Source organism: Pteropus medius, unplaced genomic scaffold (genome assembly GCF_902729225.1).
Source record: "Pteropus medius unplaced genomic scaffold, Ma_sr-lr_union100, whole genome shotgun sequence".
NCBI lineage: Eukaryota > Metazoa > Chordata > Mammalia > Chiroptera > Pteropodidae > Pteropus > Pteropus medius.
In genome coordinates this window covers 40,129,943-40,148,646 of record NW_024340849.1, presented here as the reverse complement: position 1 = coordinate 40,148,646, position 18,704 = coordinate 40,129,943, and the positions used below count along the sequence as shown (strand labels likewise).

The window sequence follows — 18,704 nt, the reverse complement described above, 5'->3', positions numbered from 1 at the left end:
CAAAATATGTATTCAATAAGTGGTAGCCATTAGTAGTAATTTCATTTAATTAGTATTTTTCTATAATTCTCCACAGTACACTATCAACATAGGCATACTTCGTTTTGTGCTTTGCTTTATTGAGTTTTGCACGTTTAACGTTATTTTTATAAGACGTTCCACCAGCAAAAAGATGACTCGCTAAAGTATCAGATAATGGTTAGCAATTTTTGGCAATAAGGAATTTTTTAATTAAGGTACGTACATTGTTTCTTAGACATACTGGTATTGCACTTTCTATAGTATATTATAAACATAACTTCTATATACACTGGAAAAACAAAATACCTATGTGACTTGCTTCATTGCGATATTTGCTTTAGATCTGCTTTATTGAGGTGGTGTGGAACAGAATCTGCCATATCTTTGAGGTATGCCCATACACAGCTCAGCACAAGTTCACTAATGAACAAAAGATCATACAACAACTTGGAGGGAAAACAATGTTTCTTCACCAACATCTGTTGTACTGCCTAGCTGACCAGGCGTAGCCAGCCCTTTAGCATTTCACATCTAACTCTTCAAGAAAGTAGTTTTTAAAAAGTAGACATATAATATTGCAAACAAGAATAAATATAATACCTTCACATCTTTTTTGTGGCCCTTCATCAATGATGCTGGTAAAGCTTGGACTCTTAACTGTAGTCAAAGGGGTCATCCCAAGGGAACTAAAGGAAAAATTAAGTTCCCTGTCTTTTTAAACAAAAAAAAATTTTTTTCTCCCATCTACAGATAGGTGTTAGATAGTGATTACTCTTAAGAGAGATGGGCTCTTTTTTAATGCGTAGATTGCAAGAAAAGCCAAAGGAAAAAATTAACAGTTTTCCAGTATTCCAGAACCGGGCTTTGGTAAAGATGTTGAAATACTTTGAATTTCAACATTCAAATGCATGTACAAAAATACATTTTGTAGATCTTGTTTGAAAAAAACATATCTACCATATTGTTCCATATTTTTAACAAAAATAAAATTTTCCACCCCATAAGGAATTACTAAGAAAATACAAATAGAATTTTATAGCCTAAACGAAATACTTTTAACATACTCATAGGAAAAAAATTCAAACAACACAAATAAAGAGAAGTACCCCACTCCCTTGACCACCAGAGGTAGTCACTGATAACAGTGCATTTTATTATTATTATTTTTGAGACGGTGCATTTTAAAATAAAAAATTTAATGATGGTTTTATAAAGGTGTTTGAAATAGCTACATACTCCTCCTTACACTAACATGAATAAAACATTTTAATTTCATAACTATGTACTTTCACCAAATAAAAAATACCTCAAATGCTACATTTTCTGGTGTTAATTATTTTCACTAATTACATAATAACAGTATAATGAAAATACGGACTAAGTTTTACCTTCAGTGTTCCTCCTTTGACCATAACTTTCTGTCTGGCCGGCTGCACTCCAGTCAATGCAAAAAGCTGAGCCTTGAACACCATTGGAGGTTCATCAGTATTCAATTCTACACCTTCAAATTTCTCTTTTCCCCACTTCACAGTAACTGCAAACAAAATCATAATTTTTCTTTTCATTTACAAAAGAACAAGACTTATTCAGAAGATCCTTAGGGGACCTATCAGGCTAGTTCTTGAAAGCCAAACCATGCCATTCATCTTTTAATGTTCATAATGCCTACACCTAATCAGGAGTACTTGAATACAGTAGGTCCTGTATAAAATTTAACTGGATTTAATCCAAATTCTCATTTGATAAGTAAGGAAACTGACATTTAAGAGAAGTTGGTTGATTTAATAATGTCGAAGAACTAGTTAGTAAATATTTAAGTCTTCTTAATCCAACTCTAATAACCTGCAAAATATCATGACACTGAAATATTTCCCAGAATAAGGTTCATAGACTTCAAAGTTGTTTACTTAAGTAATCATTAAAATCAATACATACTGCTGGAATAAAAAGGAGAAAGTTTTTAGACAGGTAATTTGAGAGGAAAAAATTATTGAGAGACTAAAGCATATTTAAAACAGGTTAAGGAATACAGATTCTGGATTATAAGATTTGAAAGGTGTGGTTCCTGCACAAGAGGTGATCAAATACCAGGAAGAATCCAAAGATATAACTAAATCAGTAAAAAATATAGAAATCCTACTTCACAGACATTCAAATAGCTATTACAAAAAGAAAGAAAAAAAAAGTTAAATGTTGGCGAGGATGTGGTGAAATTGGAACTCTTGTGTATTGCTAATGGGAACCTAAAATGGTTCAGCCGCTGTAGAAAAAAGTATGGCAGATCTTCCAAAAATTAAACAGAATTACCACATGATCCAGCAACTCTACTTCTAAGTATACACCCAAAAGCATGGAAAGCAAGGACTCAAACTGGTAATTGTATACCTATGTTCATAACAGCATTATTCATAATAGCCTAAAGATGGGAGCAACCCAAGTGTCAACAGATGAATGAGTAAACAAAAAGTGGCACATATACAATGGATATTATTCACCCTTAAAAAGTAATGAAATACTTACACATGCTACAACATGGATGCACCTTGGAGACATACTAAGCAAAATGAGCCAGATACAAAAGGACAAATTTGTATGATCCCACTTCTAAGAGGTACCTAGAGTAGTCAAATTCATGGAGGCAGAAAGTAGAATGGTGGTTGCCAGGAGGCTGGGGGGAAGTGGAAATGGGGAGTTACTGTTCTATGGGAACAGAGTTTCAGTTTAGAAACATGAAAAAGTTTGGGAGGTGGATGGTGATAATGGCTGCACGACAATGTAAATGTACTGAATGTCAAAACTGTACACTTAAAAATGATTAAAGCAGTACATTTTGTTACATATACTTTACCACAATAAAAAATTTCGATGAGCCAATAAAAAATTTTCAATCAACCTCATAGCTAATTTTTGAAATAGAAAATAATAAACTCAAGAATATAGTTTCCACTAAAAATTTTATACCTACTCAAAATGAGAATTTTACTACTAATAGTTGTCTGGTTTCCAACTAGTAAAATGTGAATATAAAAACTTGACACCAAATCCCAATTCTTTCATTAGTTCAATTAATATGTTCACTATTCATTCAATGATAAGCCCAGTAACAAGCATTAGGGAGACTATAACTCAATAGTCTAATAAGGGAGAAACAGGGAGCAAAAAAGCTTAAAATGACAATACAATATAAATATTATAAATGCTACAGGAGCACAGAAGAATGCTTCACAAGTAAGGAAAGATTCCCTGGAGGAAGTGATATCTTTGCATTATCACTATTAACTCTGAGTTGAGTCTCTATGAAAAATTAGATGTTAGCCAGAGTAAGAAAGAGTAAAAGCATTCCTGGAAAAGACAAGGAAAATACTGAAAAACATAAAGTAGCATGGGCTGTTCTGAGATATAAATAATTCCAAGTGAAGAGGAAGCAGGGGAAACTGGAAGCTGGTCAAGGACCAAGTAAAGGAAGATAACATAACTCATACTAAAAAATACAGACTTTATGTTATAGGAAATGTGCAATCTCAGAAAGATTTTCATAAAGGCCACTTTGGTCTGGTTTGAACATTAGATCATTCTAGCAGCAGCAGAGAAAATGGATTTTAAGGGGGCACAACTGTAATCATCGAGATAAGCTAGAAACATATAACAGTATAAGCAAAAGATGAGATAAGACTAAACCAAAACAGTATTATAAATCATGAAGAGTAACCTATCTAAAATGTATTTAGCTGCATCATCATGAGCAAGTTTTCTTGCTTAAACTTTCTGCTTACCCATAAAGGAGAATTATACCAGTATCACAGGATTATTCTGAAGATTAAAACAAAGCAACATGTATAAAAACACTAGCTTTGTGTCAAGCACACAGGTGTTCATTAAATTTTATGGCACTTACCTTAACCATGTAAGAATCCGCATAATTAATTTTCTACTAAAACTTATGAAACAGTACTTTAAATGTTCTTGTTTTAATATAGGGCTTTTTGCAGAACCTGAAAATACAGATTCTCAATGCAGAAACATCAAAGGAAGAAACCTTAGGAATCTACTTCAATTCCCTCATTTTAGAACTGAGGAAAAGATGTGATTAAATACTTAAGATAGAACACAATTTTTAAGATAGAAAATTTGGTGACTTTAGACATTTTTTGAAGGGAATAAAGAGAGGGGTTGGTTTTGCTGTGAGTCTGTGAATATTAGCATCCACTGTGCTTTATCGCCATTATTTAATGCCCCCTCAATTCTATATTGCGTAAGTGGAACATTTCAAGTACCAGTCTACTGTTAATTACTGTGTAATTAGTCTACTGTTAATAATTATAGAAAAAAGATGAGCAATCACTATTAAAGCATTCAATTCCAGAACATTAAGAACCCACCTGGTGGATAAGCATTACTCGTTTCCTATCATTCATTCTCTGAAAATGGTGAATCTTCAATAAAAGAATTATGATAAAGATGGCCCACAAATCACATCTACGGCCAACTGGTGCCACCACATACATTTTAGGTGCCATTTTGAATCAGGCTAAGAAACAGCAAGTTTCGTTAACTAAAAATGTGATCCCTGGCCAATATCTTGGGCTGTCACCATGCAAAAAAACTCTGTCGAACGCCAGTCAAAAGGAAATATTCATCTGTCTCTCAAAGCTAACACTGCTTCGGACACAGGAACACAATACAATGTTTGATGAAATGAAAACGAAGCAAAAAAATAAGTTCACTATCTGCCTTGGGATAAAACAGTAATTGGTACAAAAGAGGGGTTGAGCCAAAGGCAGCAAGGGGTAAGCAAAGGGAAGCTATAGAGGGAAACCCCATGAATGAAGAAGGCTAATCTTACATCCCAGGTCCTTCCATCCCTCCCTTACTTCATTCAGACTTCCTCGTGCTGCTCTATTTCCTTCCACAGCTACCACTGATGAACCCGAGGAAATCCCAATACACCGCCAGCCTGGTCCCCGATGCCCTAGCACACACCCTCACTTTCCCCAGCATACTAGGGCAGCAACAGAAACTGTTCTGCAGAGTCACCACTCCCAGAGGCCGACGCTCGCTGCTTCCCCATCTGCAGTCTCGCTCCCACAGCACCCACGCGGAGGCCCAGGAGAGGCCGCGCTCGCTCGCGTTGCAAGGCTCGGAACTGGCCGGAAGGAAGGGGCCAGGGTCGACTCCAATCCGCAGTCGCCCAAGCCTCCCGGTCCCCTCCCCCGCCCCATGCACCGACGGGCTCCCACCCCACAGGCCAGGCCTACTCCGAGGCCTAGCGCTGGGCAGCATCGCGGCACACGAGGAGGGAGCTCACCGGAGTAGAGCGGCATGGCGAGGAGAGAGGGGAGAAGGTGGCGCAGGAAGGCTGGGCCTGGCAAGGGCGGCGAAGGGAAAGGGACGCGAAGAAGCTGTGGCAACAGCCGAGGCGGAGGCGCGGTGGTGGCGGCAGCTCGGGTGCGACAAGAACCTCATTCAAACCGGCCACTAGCGATGACGCAGCAACACGCAGTTCGCCCGCGGGACCACTGGGGGACTGCAGGGAGGAGGAGCGGCTAGGCGGAGCCTGGAGGATGGAGAGGGAGGTGGGAGGGAAGCCGGGAGAAGCGGGGGCGCGCGAGACGGCGGCCGCGGCGCGTGGGCGCGCGGCCCCTGCGGCGCTACAGGCGCGCGCCTGCGCACTGCACGGGGCCGCCCCGCGCCCACCGGCCACGTGGGCCAGGCCCCACCCGCCCCCCGCTTGGCCTCAGGTGGAGTGGGAACCAGGTGTTCCTGCTGTTGACTTTTAAAAAATGTGTTCGACCCGTTTTTCGAAACGATGGTCAGTACAAGCCGAGGATCTTTTCTTGTAGTCAATAAAGAACTGAGAGAGGCCCTCGATCCGGTCTACTAATTAATGAAAATGGTTAGCCCTCCATTTCAGGATGTTTATAATAAAAATAAATGTGACCAAGTTTGTTTTCAGGACACCCCTCCCCACTTTAGTGCAACGAACTTATAGCCTCATTGCAGGTCCTGGGGATCTGAATTTAAGATACATGGGATGTGATACAGTGCAGGTAACTGGAAGGAAGCATAAAAGAAATTTTACATAGTTGGCCTTCCTCAATGTCAGCAGAGTTGTAAATGGTAGCAACCTTGCACCTAAATCTGTTGCTAAGCCCTGGTCTGCATGTGTCTAATGGGTAAAATCATCTGCTTAAGGTTGATGTCTTTAAATAACTAATATATTGGTGATATCTTAACCTTCATGTTTATAAATAAAGTATAAAAATGTGCGTATCCAACTTTAAAGTCTCCATTTAATGTTTTTTCATACATACTAAAGTCTACTCCTACAATTACTCTTTTCTGTCAAGTAGCATTACATTGTAGCTCTTTGCTCCTCTTATTCAACGAGAATATATTATGTGCAAGATACTCAATACAGAAGTTGTGGATACAGAAATGAATCAAACAAAAGTCCTGCCTTCATAAGAAGGAGAATCTACTAAGAATATTGAAATATGCGCACATTAACTACTTGGCTCTCTGAATTAGTCAGAGCTCTTGGCTGTAAACAGAAAGCAGAGAAGGAATTAATAGAATACACGGTAAGCTAACCGAATAGGAAAACCAGCAAACCAGGCATAGATAATGGAGAGGGGCCAATGCTTGTGGGTTACAGGGAACTGTGGGCAAGTCTTGCCACAGGAACAATCAGGCCATCTGCCACCATCTCCATGAGTAATTTCTACCTCACTCCCCCAAGATTTCATGTCTTGACCAAGAATGTATAATTGGCCAGTGATGAGGAAAAGAATGTTTGGCTCTGCTTCCCACTCAAACAAATTGGGGTAAGAGGCATGGGCTGCGCAAAATTGAAGAGCTATGTATTTGTTCCCATTGCTGCTATTAACAAGTTACCACAAATTCATCGTCTTACAATTCCGGCAGACCTAAGTCCAAGAATGGTCTTAACCTTAAGGCATTGGCAAGACTGCACTTTTTCTGGAGGCTATAGAGAGAATTTATTTCTTACCTTTTCCAAATCTCGAAGGCTTCCCACATTTCTTGTCGCATGGCCCCATTCCAGGAGTGACACTACTCCAACCTCTGCTTCCATCCTGACAGCTTCTGCTCTGACTCTGATTCTCTGCCTCTCTCTTGTGATTACATTGACCCTACCTGGATAATCCAGGATAATCATTTTACCTTAAAATCCTTATCTTGATCATATCTGCAAAGGCCCTTTGCACAGAAGGTAACATATTCACAGGTTCAAGATATTAGGACATGGACATCTTTGAGGAAACATTATTCTTTCACAGGTATCAAAAACATAAAAACAAACCAGCAAATATTCACTCTACTTTCTTATATTACCTATAATTTTAATATTCTTCTGTATTTTTCCCTCTACTAATTATAAATTCTTAGGGGGAAAAAGCCCAGCCTTGAATAATTTGGGGATATATATTCCCAAATTATTTTATCTAATATCCAAATTATTTATGTATGTATAAATACATATAACATTTTATGTGTAATATATTCTCAAATTATGTATTATGGATATATGTGTATGTATGTATATAAATAACCTGGAACAGTACCTATAAAATGTGTTCAATAACAAATAGATGCATAACCTAGTTTTGGATCAACAAATTATATTAGGGCAAATGCTATGCTGCTATAATAAAGTGGCCTCAAAATTCAATTGCTAACAGATTATGGAGGAATGGGGGAGAGCAATGGCTTTGCTTCATGAGTTCATTTAAAGGCCAACATTCCATCCCTAAAAATTATCCCCTAAAGCAGTGCTTCTCAAGTTTAATGTGAATATGAATCACTTGGGACCTTGTTAAAAATGCACATTCTGAATCAGTAGATTTGGGATGACATCTAAGATACTAAACAGCTTTCAGGAAATCACTCTTGAGTAACAAGACATTAAGGGACTTGGTTGAAGATGAGTTGCTGGAATACCTGGGTTTCAGCCCACAGAAAGAAGAAATAGAAGGGTGAAAATTATAGGGCAGCAATTTCCTTCTAAGCAAGAGAAATAAGAAGGATGTGCATGAATCACTTTCGTTCACATTTCATTGGTGAAGATAGTACCAGCCTCGCTGGATAGAAGTCTGAGAAATGTGGTCTCTAATGGAGAACAGGTATCCAAGCTTAAACTCTACTGTTATGCAAGAGGGAGACAATGGTTTTTGGTGGAAAACCAGATGTTTCTGCCAACCGAATGTTGGATTTTTTTGCAAGTAATATTGAAACTTATAAAGTTTTCCTAAAATATCAAGTGACAAAATTTCTGGTTATTTAGTTTTCTCGCCTGTAAAAGGAAAATTATAATATCTGTCCCTGGATACTCTGAATATTCTAAGATTTAAATAGCCAATTGAGTGTGTATATATCAGGAATAATGACCAAATAGAGCTGATCTAGAACAGAACAAATACCAGGTGTACTCATTTGTTTATAAATCTACTAGGCTAAGTTCAATTCCAGAAGTTTTTACTAATGAACACAGAAGTTTTTACTAATGAGGACTTGTAACCCTCACCCTCAAAACGTTTCTTTTAGAAACAAAAACCTCCACAACTGGACACAAATAAAGTGTTTTGGCCTAATATTTCCCTACCTATACTACCATCTGCTTCAATTAAAATCAATAATGCTCGAACATACTGTGCATCCTCGCCTTCCATTTTTGCCCCTCACTTCTACCTTAGAATCAATTTCTCCCCATTTATTCACATCTCACCGCCATTATACATTTTTAAACCTTACAAACTACAAAGTTTTCTTTACGCAATTGCTTTTTTCCATCATTCATTTAATAATATTGTCTTTGTTGCATATGTATATAGCAGATACAGTTTCTATTTCCATCTAGACTGTGAAAACTTCTTTGCACCTCCTTCGAAATATTTGATGGTTAATTCTATTAGAGAATTCAGGATCATATCGTAGTTGGAAGCACTTCAATAATTTTAATTAGGTCACTTTCTGTGTATTAGCTGCCTCATGTCTGGACAACAACAACATCTATTTTGTTCATTTCTGTATCCTCTAGGCCTGCACAGACCCAGCACGAAGTAGGCATTCTATATATTAGCTGAATAATGGATTGTTCATGATAGGAATTCAAAGAAAAAGAAATTGAAGCAAGTGGGAGGCAGTTGGGAGCAGGAGGGTTCTAGAGGGACAGAAAAAGCAAAACCTCATAGTAATCAAATTCATTAATTCAACAATTATTGATTGATTGTCTGTTCATGGACACTGCACTGCAGGAGCTCATAGTCTATCAGAAAATGTAGAAAAATTATTAAAATAAGTAATAATGATGTACTTGAATGATAGGAAGACAACTAGCTAGAATAGAGCAGAGGTCATATGTGCAGGCTGTGGCAACAGATAATGTAGGGTGAGTAATATGGGACATGATTACAGAGAGCCTGAGTATCAGGATAAAAAGTTTTGTCTTACTTAAGTGAGATATTTTATCTTCTTAAAGTCACTAGTCATCACAAACAAGAAAAGTAATATTGAAATTTCCATGTGCTACAATTTTCTAGTTGATCTCTCATTCCAAAGCAAAGATCTAACCCAAGTCAAGAATTCTTTTATAGAGATCCCTGGCAAAGAGGCCACTTTAAACTTCTCTACTTTTAAAATTAGTAAGGTAATACATGCACAACACTTAAAATTCAAACAGTAACAGGAAAATATTTAAGGAAAAATTAAAGTCTACATCTCCCTATCCCCAATACCACTTCTCATAGACAACTAATTTCCCTTTGTGGTTTTAGGGCTCCTAGTGTTCACCTCCATAATTCTAAATAATATTCTTATAAACTTATTTGTTAATTTATCAAATTTACACAATATCTATTGAGCCTCTATTGTAAAATATGAGGATGTAGCTTATTATAAGATACCTATCTCCCCTTCCCCTCCTTCCTCCTCCTAATTTTTAAAATGGTAAGTTTTAGCGATTTAACTGGTTACTATAAAATTTTTAATACACTTAAACCTATAGTTAAACATTTCTTGTTCCATGAGGCATTAGACTGTTTCTTGAGTGCAGCCACATAAGATAAGGAAAGTAGAACTTTTAGTTTTCCCTTCCTCTTGTTATCTCCTCTTTCACATTCCAATATCTTTCAGCTATACCAACACTCTTATATAGTGAAAAATTATCAACAATAGAAACTAAGAATATTACAACATCAACAAGAAATGGATAAATTAGGGTAGCCCCAGAAGGCTAAGGAATATGAATGACATAACGGCAATGACGGTCTGCTCAAGACAATGCTGCTCAGATGAATGAATTTTCATCATATTATTAATATTGACTATATTAATAATCCCTTTATTGTCTACTAAACTATATCATCTCCACTATCACTATATAGATGATGAACTCTTTTAAGTACTATATAACTTTAATATATTTTTTCAGTAAGTTTCTGAGAATGGTGAACTCCCTTATTCTATATTTGGCTGCATATATCTTTATTGTAATACTGTTCTTGATGATCACTTAGCTGAGTTGGGTTTAGTAAATTAAGAGTAATTTTCTCTTAGCACTTTCAAGATATTCTTTCATTGTCTTCTATCTTCTGGTATTGCTGACAAGGCTTTATTATTTAGTTTTGATTGTTGTTACTCTGTAGGTAATGTTTTTTTCTCTCTGGTAACTTAAAATTTTCTCTTGCTCTTAATATTATGCCATTTCCTTGTGATATGTCTGAGTGTGCATTTCTTTTCATTTATCCTTCCCAGTAAACTTTTTTACTACAGACTTACATTTTTCAATATTGCCTAATCTCTCTTTTGGACTTACAGTTGGGTTTTTGTTGAACATTCTCTATCCTTCATTTCTTTTATCTTGTCTTTCATATTTTTTAAATCCCTTTATCTCTCTGCGGTAAATTATGTTTGAATTCTCAATACTATCTTCTGAATCATTTACTCTCTCTTCATTTATGTGCAGTCTACAGTTTTTCCCATCTATTCTTTCACATTTTAATGATTTTTATTTTGCATTTCCAAGATTGCTTACTGGTTCTTTTTCATAACTTTTCTATCTTGACTTGTATAATATTTGTCTATTTTGTTTATACAATTTATTGGTCTTTAAAAGAAAATATCATTCCTTTATTCATACTAATTTTTTGTCATTACTATTTTTAACTTATTATTTTGAAGTAATTTCAAATTTACTGTAAATTTGCAAGCATAATACAAACAACTCCTGTTTACTCTTCACTCAGATTCACCAATTGTAAACATTTTGCCACATGGATTTATTATCTATTTATCTATCTATTATCTATCTATCTATCTATCTACCTATCTTTCTAAATTCACTCTCATGATTTTATCTGAATCATTTGAAAGAAAGTTGCAGATATGATGTCCCTTTAGCCCTAAATACTTTAGTGTGTATTCCCTAAGAACAAGGACATTCACTTAAATAACCATAGCACAATTATCAAAGTCAGGATATTCAAAGTAATACAATAATACTATTACCTAATCTATAGACCTTATTCAAACTGTGCAAAATGTCCTTTATAGCAATGTTTTTTTCTAGTCTGAGATCTAATTCCAGATAATTCATTGCAGTTAGTTATGCTCTTTAATCTTCTTTAATCTCAAACAATTCCTCAGACTTTACATAAAAGTAAATTCACCTAGAATAAAATCGTATCAGTTATGTAGAGGCTAGTAAAGTGAAAGTCTGTATTACGTGTCCAGATTTAATAAAAATTCAAATTTTGTCTAATTGCCTCATTTGCCTTTTTCCCTCTTTCTTTCTTTGCTTAAGAGCCTTGTTAATAATCTCTAAAAATATATGGATTATTTTCTCATGTAACCACAATGTCATTATCACACCTAACAAAATAATAATAAAATAATAATGTTGCAGAAAAGATCCAAAATTAGACCAGCGAGAAACCAAGCAGTACTCGGAGAGTTGGAGAACTCAGGTTTATTATGCCAGTGGTCCCAGAGGAGATAGGGCTCTGAAGATCTGGGCCTGGAGCTCAGTTGCAACATTCCTTATATAGACCCTTTTTTGGCATGGGCTGATTGGTTAATTTGTCCCTAGCCGGTTACAAAGAGGCGGGAGTTGCTATGGTTGCAGATAGTTACATTGCATTACAAAGGGTGGGAGTTGCTATGGGTTACCGGCAGTTATGAAGTATTATAAAGCGTAAGAGTTGCTAGGGGGTACAAACAGTTACATTAGTTGCTTAGATCAAACAAAAGGGAAGGTGGGTCTTTAGTCAATTTTGAATACAGCCCATGCAGCAATCATATTTACAGAAGCAGAACAGAGAGCTGATTAGCCTTTTGAATGAAAATTCCTCTTCGATCCCCCCCTTTTGATGCCCTATAAGAATTTAAATGTTTAAATTTAAACCTCTTGATCTCCCTGGGAAAGAGGCTGGTAATTCCACAGCATAAGGATCTTTGCTGCAGTCTTTCTCTATACTAAAGCCCCCAAAGGTAGAGAACCATCCTCCAAAGAGGTTATTAGGGTGCCACCCTATCCAATTCTGGATGGGTACATGAGCTATTTTTCTAATATTAGTAGCTATATCAGTTACAGCCTGGCCATTGTCATCTATTTGGAGACAGCAATTGGATCGGTTAAACTTTCTGCATACTCCCCATTCTTCCTCTAGCAAGTAATCTAAAGCTAAACGGTTTTGATATATTGCTGCATGCATCTGAGACTGTTGTGTGGCCAGGAGTTCTAGGGCTGAGGCTGTCTGGTTAATAATGATCTCTAGCATGGCTTGTAACCTGAAAATTCGATTAAATATGTATATGGGAGTTTGGTAACCCCAGCTTCCATCTTGGGCCCAAGTTGCGGAGCCATAGTATTGGATGATATGGTGGGGTGACCATTCATCCTCTCCCCACGTTTGCTATCTCCCTACTTCAAATGACCTCTTAGTCCTGGCTTTAAAGTCTTGATATAAGGGAACACCTAGCTCATTTCCTCCTTTGTCCAGCAGGAGGAAGAAGCCAGGTTAAATGGTCCCAATGTTGCAACTTCCCTTCCAGTTTTCTGGGAGCTGGGTATAAACTCTCTTCCCACAAATCCAAAAGAGCCTATCTGGCGCTTTCCAACTTCTGGGACTAGTGGAGTTGAGGATTTCCCAGAATGTGCCTATAGCTAGGATGGCATGGAAGGGGTTAGAGACCGTGCCTTCCTTTATAGTACAGTTTGTAACAAATGAGCTTTGGTCAAAAGAGTGGCATGAGGAGGCTCCTCCTTCACTTGAAGCCCATTGTTCTTTTTCCTTAGTATATTTTGGGGATAGAGGCAATTTTGGTGGCAAGAGAAACTTGGAGGTTGGCTTAGGACCCGTTGCGGCACTTGGTTGGTGGGCAGCCTCCTTAGCTGCTTAGTTTGCTAGTCAGTTTCCCCTACTGACAGAGTCATTTCTTCTCTGGTGGCCTTTGCAGTGAATGACTGACACTTTAAAAGGCTTCCAAACTGCCTCTAATAGCTGGAGGATTTCTTCTTTGTTCTTGATTTCTTTTCCTCCCGCCATCAGTAATCCCCTCTCTTTATAAATGGCCCCATGCATGTGCAAGGTAGCAAAGGTGTACCTTGAGTTAGTATAAATATTAGCCCATTTCCCTTCAGCCTGTTGCAGCACCTGGATGAGTATCCATAACTCAGCCCGCTGTGCCAACCAGCCCTGTGGCAGAGCCTCAGCTCTGACTACCTCATCGGTAGCTGTTATTGCGTAGCCGGCTTTGCGCTGTCCTTTATGGATGAAGCTGCTCCCATCAGTGAACAATACCAGTTCTGGGTCCTGAAGAGGAACATGTCAGATCTGGCCTGCTTGAGTAAACTTCATCTATGACCTCCTTACAATCTTGGTCGGAAGGCCCCTCCTCAGTGGGCAGAAACGTAGCAGAGTACTATGTACGTACAGTTTCGAGGCAGGCTCGTGGATTTTTGCAAAGCAGTCCCTGATAATAAGTTATTCTGGCATTGGTCAGCCACTTATGTCCTTGATTATTCATTAATGCAGTTACAGCATGGGGGAGACCTTTACATTTATATTTTGTCCCAGCGTAAGCTTGTCCACTTCTCTGATCAGAATTACCATGGCAGCTAAGGCCCGGAGACACAGTGGCCATCCCGCAGCCATCGGATCTAGCTGTTTGGACAAATATGCAATTGGGCGTTGCCACGGCCTGACTGTTTGTGTGAGGACTCCCAGTGCAGTGTGATTCTTCTCATGTACGAAGAAGTTAAAGTCCCGTGTCACATCCGGTAGTCCTAATGCTGGGGCGCTGGTTAAGAGTCTATTTCTCTGAAAGCTTTTTCTTGTTTGGAGCCCCATTCCAGGAGGTCTTTACTAGACCCAGCTGTGGCCTTATACAGTGGCTTGGCAATCTCAGAGAAACCTGGTATCCAGATCCATCAGAATCCAGCAGCCCTTCGGAATTCATGGACCCCTTGCTTGGTGTTTGGCTGAGGTATTGAGCAGATGGCCAGTTTCTTTTCATGTCCAAGTGCCCAACGTCCTTCTGAGATGATGAACCCAAGGTATCTGACCTCCTGTTTGCAAATTCGAGCCTTCTTCCATGACACCTTGTATCCCGTGGTAGAGAGTAGGGCCCATAAGGCTCTAGTACCTTTCCAACAGTCTCCGTGGGTGGGGTGGGGGGGCTGGCCAACAGCAGGTCATCTATGTACTGGAGTAGAGTATAGTTTAAAGTCTTTCCAATGAAGGCAGCCAGATCTGCAGCCAGTGTTTTGCCAAACAGCGTGAGTGAGTTCTTGAAGCCCTGTGGCAGTTGAGTCCAGGTCAGTTGCATTTTTCTCCTGGTGTGTGGGTCTTCCTACTCAAAGGCGAACAAAGGCTGGCTGGCCGGTGATAACCGGAGAATGAAGAAAGCATCTTTGAGGTCAAGGCAGGTGAACCAGCTTGCGTGGGCAGGTAAGAGACTCAGGAGGGTATATGGGTTCAGGACCAATGGATGGACGGTGACCACTATATTGTTGACGGCGCGGAGGTCCTGGACGAGGCAGTAATCATTCCCTCCAGGCTTCTTGATCAGTAAAAGCTGAGTGTTCCAAGGTGACTGACACTCAACTAGAATCCCAGTATCACACAAACGCTGGATGTGATCTTGAATTCCTAGATGTGCTTCTCACGGCACTGGATATTGCCTTTGGGTGACAGGGGAGGCTTCTGGTCTCAAGTCTACCACAATGAGTGTGTAATTTGCGGCTGGACCTGGGGCCCCCTTTTCTGCCCAGACAGCAGAGAACTCTTCTAGCAAACTGGTTGGATTTATTTGTTTTCCTTCCGGAGAATAAAGACGCCATTCATCTTCCCTGGACACAGTCACAACCATCATTAGAGCAGGTTGGCTCCCTAGCACGAGACTGGTGATCTGTGCTCCAAGCTTTGTTAATAAGTCTCTACCCAAAAGGGAGATTGGGCACTCTGGTAGGTACAGGAACTCATGAGTCACTAGGTGGCCCCCTAACCGACGTGAGTGGGCTTTGCAGAACAAGCGGGTGACTCGGATCCCCATGGCCCGGATGACAGTTGCTGGAGAGCCACAATGTGGACACCACAGAGTGTTCAGCCCCAGTGTCCACCATAAAAGTCATTGATTGGCCCCCACTTCTATTGCGACCGTAGGCTCCTGGGGGCCTAGGATCAGGGAGCCCAGTCGTTCCTAGTCTGATTGTTCTTCGGCTCAGCTGATAAGCTCTTAGTTGACTGGCTCAGGCTGGTACTTTCCTTTATGAGGTCGATTGACCTTCTTTGGCTGTTCAGGCATTTTTCTACGATGAGGGCACTCGTTTCTCCAACAGCCGCTCTCTTTCCAGTAGGTACATTGGTCATAGCGACGTGGGGGGTCTCCTTTTGATTTCTCTCTTCTGTAGGGGAGCAGCAGTCTGTTGTACTGGACCCGGGTTCCCTAATGCAGCTGCCAGCAGGGACACCTTCTGTTTCATCTGTTTGTCAGCTACTTTTTGGGCCTCCTGGTTGCTGTTTACAAACACCTTGTTTGCGATCTCCAATAGCTGGGTGGCCTTCATCCCAGCAAAGCCCTCTAATTTTTGAAGCTTGCGGCGGATGTCAGTGAAGGACTGAGCCACAAATTCTGCATTGACTATGCACTGGTTCTCTCGTGCTTTGGGGTCAGAAGGGGTATACACCTGGAACGCCTTGCACAGTCTCTCATAGAACCCTGTGGGCGACTCATCCGGCTTCTGGAGTACCTCTGCCATATTTGACATGTTTGTAGGTTCCTATCCCCAGCTTTCACCCCCTGCAGTGTGACCTGCCGGTACCTGTCGAGAGACTCTCTTCCATGTGGGACATTGAAGTCCCAGTTGGACCTGGCATCTGGCACAGCCCCTGAGGCCCAGGCTGCGGGGTCTAGTGCACTGTCCGGTGCTTGTCCTTGGAGCCATCCCCATGCTTCTGACAGAATTCGGCGTCATTCTTTGGTGTTGAAGAGAGTCAGGAGGAGATGGTGACAGTCATCCCAGATAGGCTGATGAGTTTGGAAGATGGACTTGAGCAGATCAATCATCGCCTGGGGTTTCTCCGAACAGGATGGGGTGTGCTGCTTCCAGTTGAGGAGGTCGGTTGTGCTGAATGGCTGATAGTAGAGGACAGGGCAGCTCGGCTGGAGTGTGCCATCCTCTCCAATCTCAAAGGGACCTCGCACCTCTCGGAGGGGCATCTGAAGGGCCGTAGACTGCTGAGCTGGTTGCGGGATGAGCGAAGGCACTGTGGACTCGGGCTTGGTGGTTGCTTGGGCTATAGGGACAGCGAAGACACCAATGGTGGACGGCTGTCCGGTAATTGCGGGTAGAGTGGCTGTGCAGGGACTGGCAGAGCTGCTGGGATGTACGGCGGTGGGAAGATAGGTTCTTCCTTGGGGTCCCCTTGGTGGATGATTTTTGCTGGCTCTTCCTTGTCCTTTCCCCGAGTCCGCCACAAGTACCTTACTCTGTCCCTGCATATTTGCACAGAACTAGACCCAAGGGGGCACTATCGTAGTGATTTGTAACCATGAGTCTATGTATGGAAACTGGTCTGGATGTCCAGGGGTTCCTGTCACTACCCAGTACACACACAGCTCTCACAGTGGGGAGGTCTAGGGTCCATTACGAGGGCCGTCCTACCCCGAAGACGGGCCATTCAAGCTCACAAAGAGTACGAAGCTTTCCCTGGGTCAGCTTGACCCCATAATCCTCTGAGAAACCTTTCTTAAAATTTTTCAACATACAATTTAAGACAGTTGGCTTAGAAACCTCCCCCCCATATTTGCCTTAGGGAGCTTCCTAATGAAGGGGGAAGTAGACCTTAAAATTTCAAGAAAATAATTTGACAGAGGGCCCCTATACAGAGTTTCTGTAGGGTGAGTTTAACTCCATAATTTCCTGAATGACCCTTTTCTTGAAGTTCTTGACCATCATGGCCAGGGGAATAGGCTTTCCTTGTGTACTCCCATGCCTCCCATGACAGACATCACGCCACATGGAGGGTTGGGGAATAGGGTCGGAGAAACTTCAGAGGGGACGTCACTCACTTCGCCCATCTCTGTCCACACCCCTTACAGGGATATTTCAGGCGCCTCTTAGCATCAATGGGTCAGTATAAACCCCCGACCCAGATCACTGGAGTAGACCCCTCATGGAGATCCAGTGACACCACCTTAAACCATCTGAGGTTCGCCACAGAACCACGGATTGGGGCTCAACTCTCGCTCCATGGCAAGGCCACGTCTCAATCATTCAGCACTCACTCTCTTGCATGCAACCTCCCACCATTCCTTAACCTGTCCTGTGGAGAGTAAGCAGCCACTCCTCTTAACCTGTGGAGGACACTTGGTTACTCCGTTTGCCCAGTGTTAACCAAACACATTCCATCCTGTGACGGTGACACAAAGACAAACAAGGGTGGGTGCCCCCTCCAAAGAGGAGACTATTCAGATGCTCATCTGGCCGTGTCCTGAAGGAGCTTAGGTGACGCTTAGCCATAGCGAATTCAGCTTTGTGACTTACTATCGGATACTACTCCAATGCCGCCCTGGACAGTATGCCGTATACCACAGAACCGCAGAATGAGCCCAAATGAACTCCATAGCCTTTAGGAGACCTTAAGGGTGCCCAGCTGTGGAGCCATAAACTCGTACCTGACTGATCAAACCAGCCAAGCCACTCATTCATTCACTCATTCAAACATCAGGTTAAAACATTGCCTCCCCACTTTTGAAAGGCCCTAACCTGACATTTACCCTACTGGGGAGACCCTGATGTCTCCTCTCCGCTTTTGGAGACCCTGATGTCTTCCCCACTGGGAAGACCTTGGCCAATGTCTTCTAATTGAAGACTAGGAGGTGATCAAGCTCCTCTTCTGTCTGGAGACGGGACCTGACTAGGGGCTGATCCCAGGACCTTACCTTATCCTGTGGCTATTCCTGGTGAGTTGGTCCATCCCTCCTATGAGTCCGGTTGGGGGCTCAGCCACCCGGGGAATCAGGGTGCCGGTCTGAAAGAGATCCCAGAATACTCATCAGGTGGCGCGCCTCCTCATTCGTCTCAGAGCCTCTCTGTCCTGGCCTAGCCAAGCCACCGGTCCAGTGGCTCAAAGGGCCAGCATGGTTGGAATCTCGCTGGGGCC

The 18,704-nt window shown here is 41.1% G+C and overlaps 1 protein-coding gene across 3 annotated transcripts in view; it reads right to left on the bottom strand.

Annotated features, from left to right (window-relative positions):
- Positions 1-5,567, bottom strand: part of USP14 (ubiquitin specific peptidase 14) — a 30,959-nt gene extending 25,392 nt beyond the window's left edge. The window contains exons 1-2 of one of the 3 annotated variants that reach the window (XM_039844943.1): positions 5,327-5,567; positions 1,410-1,555 (exon numbers count right to left, since the gene is read on the bottom strand). In XM_039844943.1, the coding sequence (XP_039700877.1) occupies positions 1,410-1,555; positions 5,327-5,342 (162 nt within the window). In that variant the 5' untranslated portion in view covers positions 5,343-5,567. Of the gene's footprint in view, positions 1-1,409; positions 1,587-4,400; positions 4,629-5,326 lie in introns of those variants that run through there. The other 2 variants (XM_039844944.1, XM_039844942.1) reach the window with 2 other exon arrangements.
- Between the last annotated feature and the right edge of the window lie 13,137 nt (positions 5,568-18,704).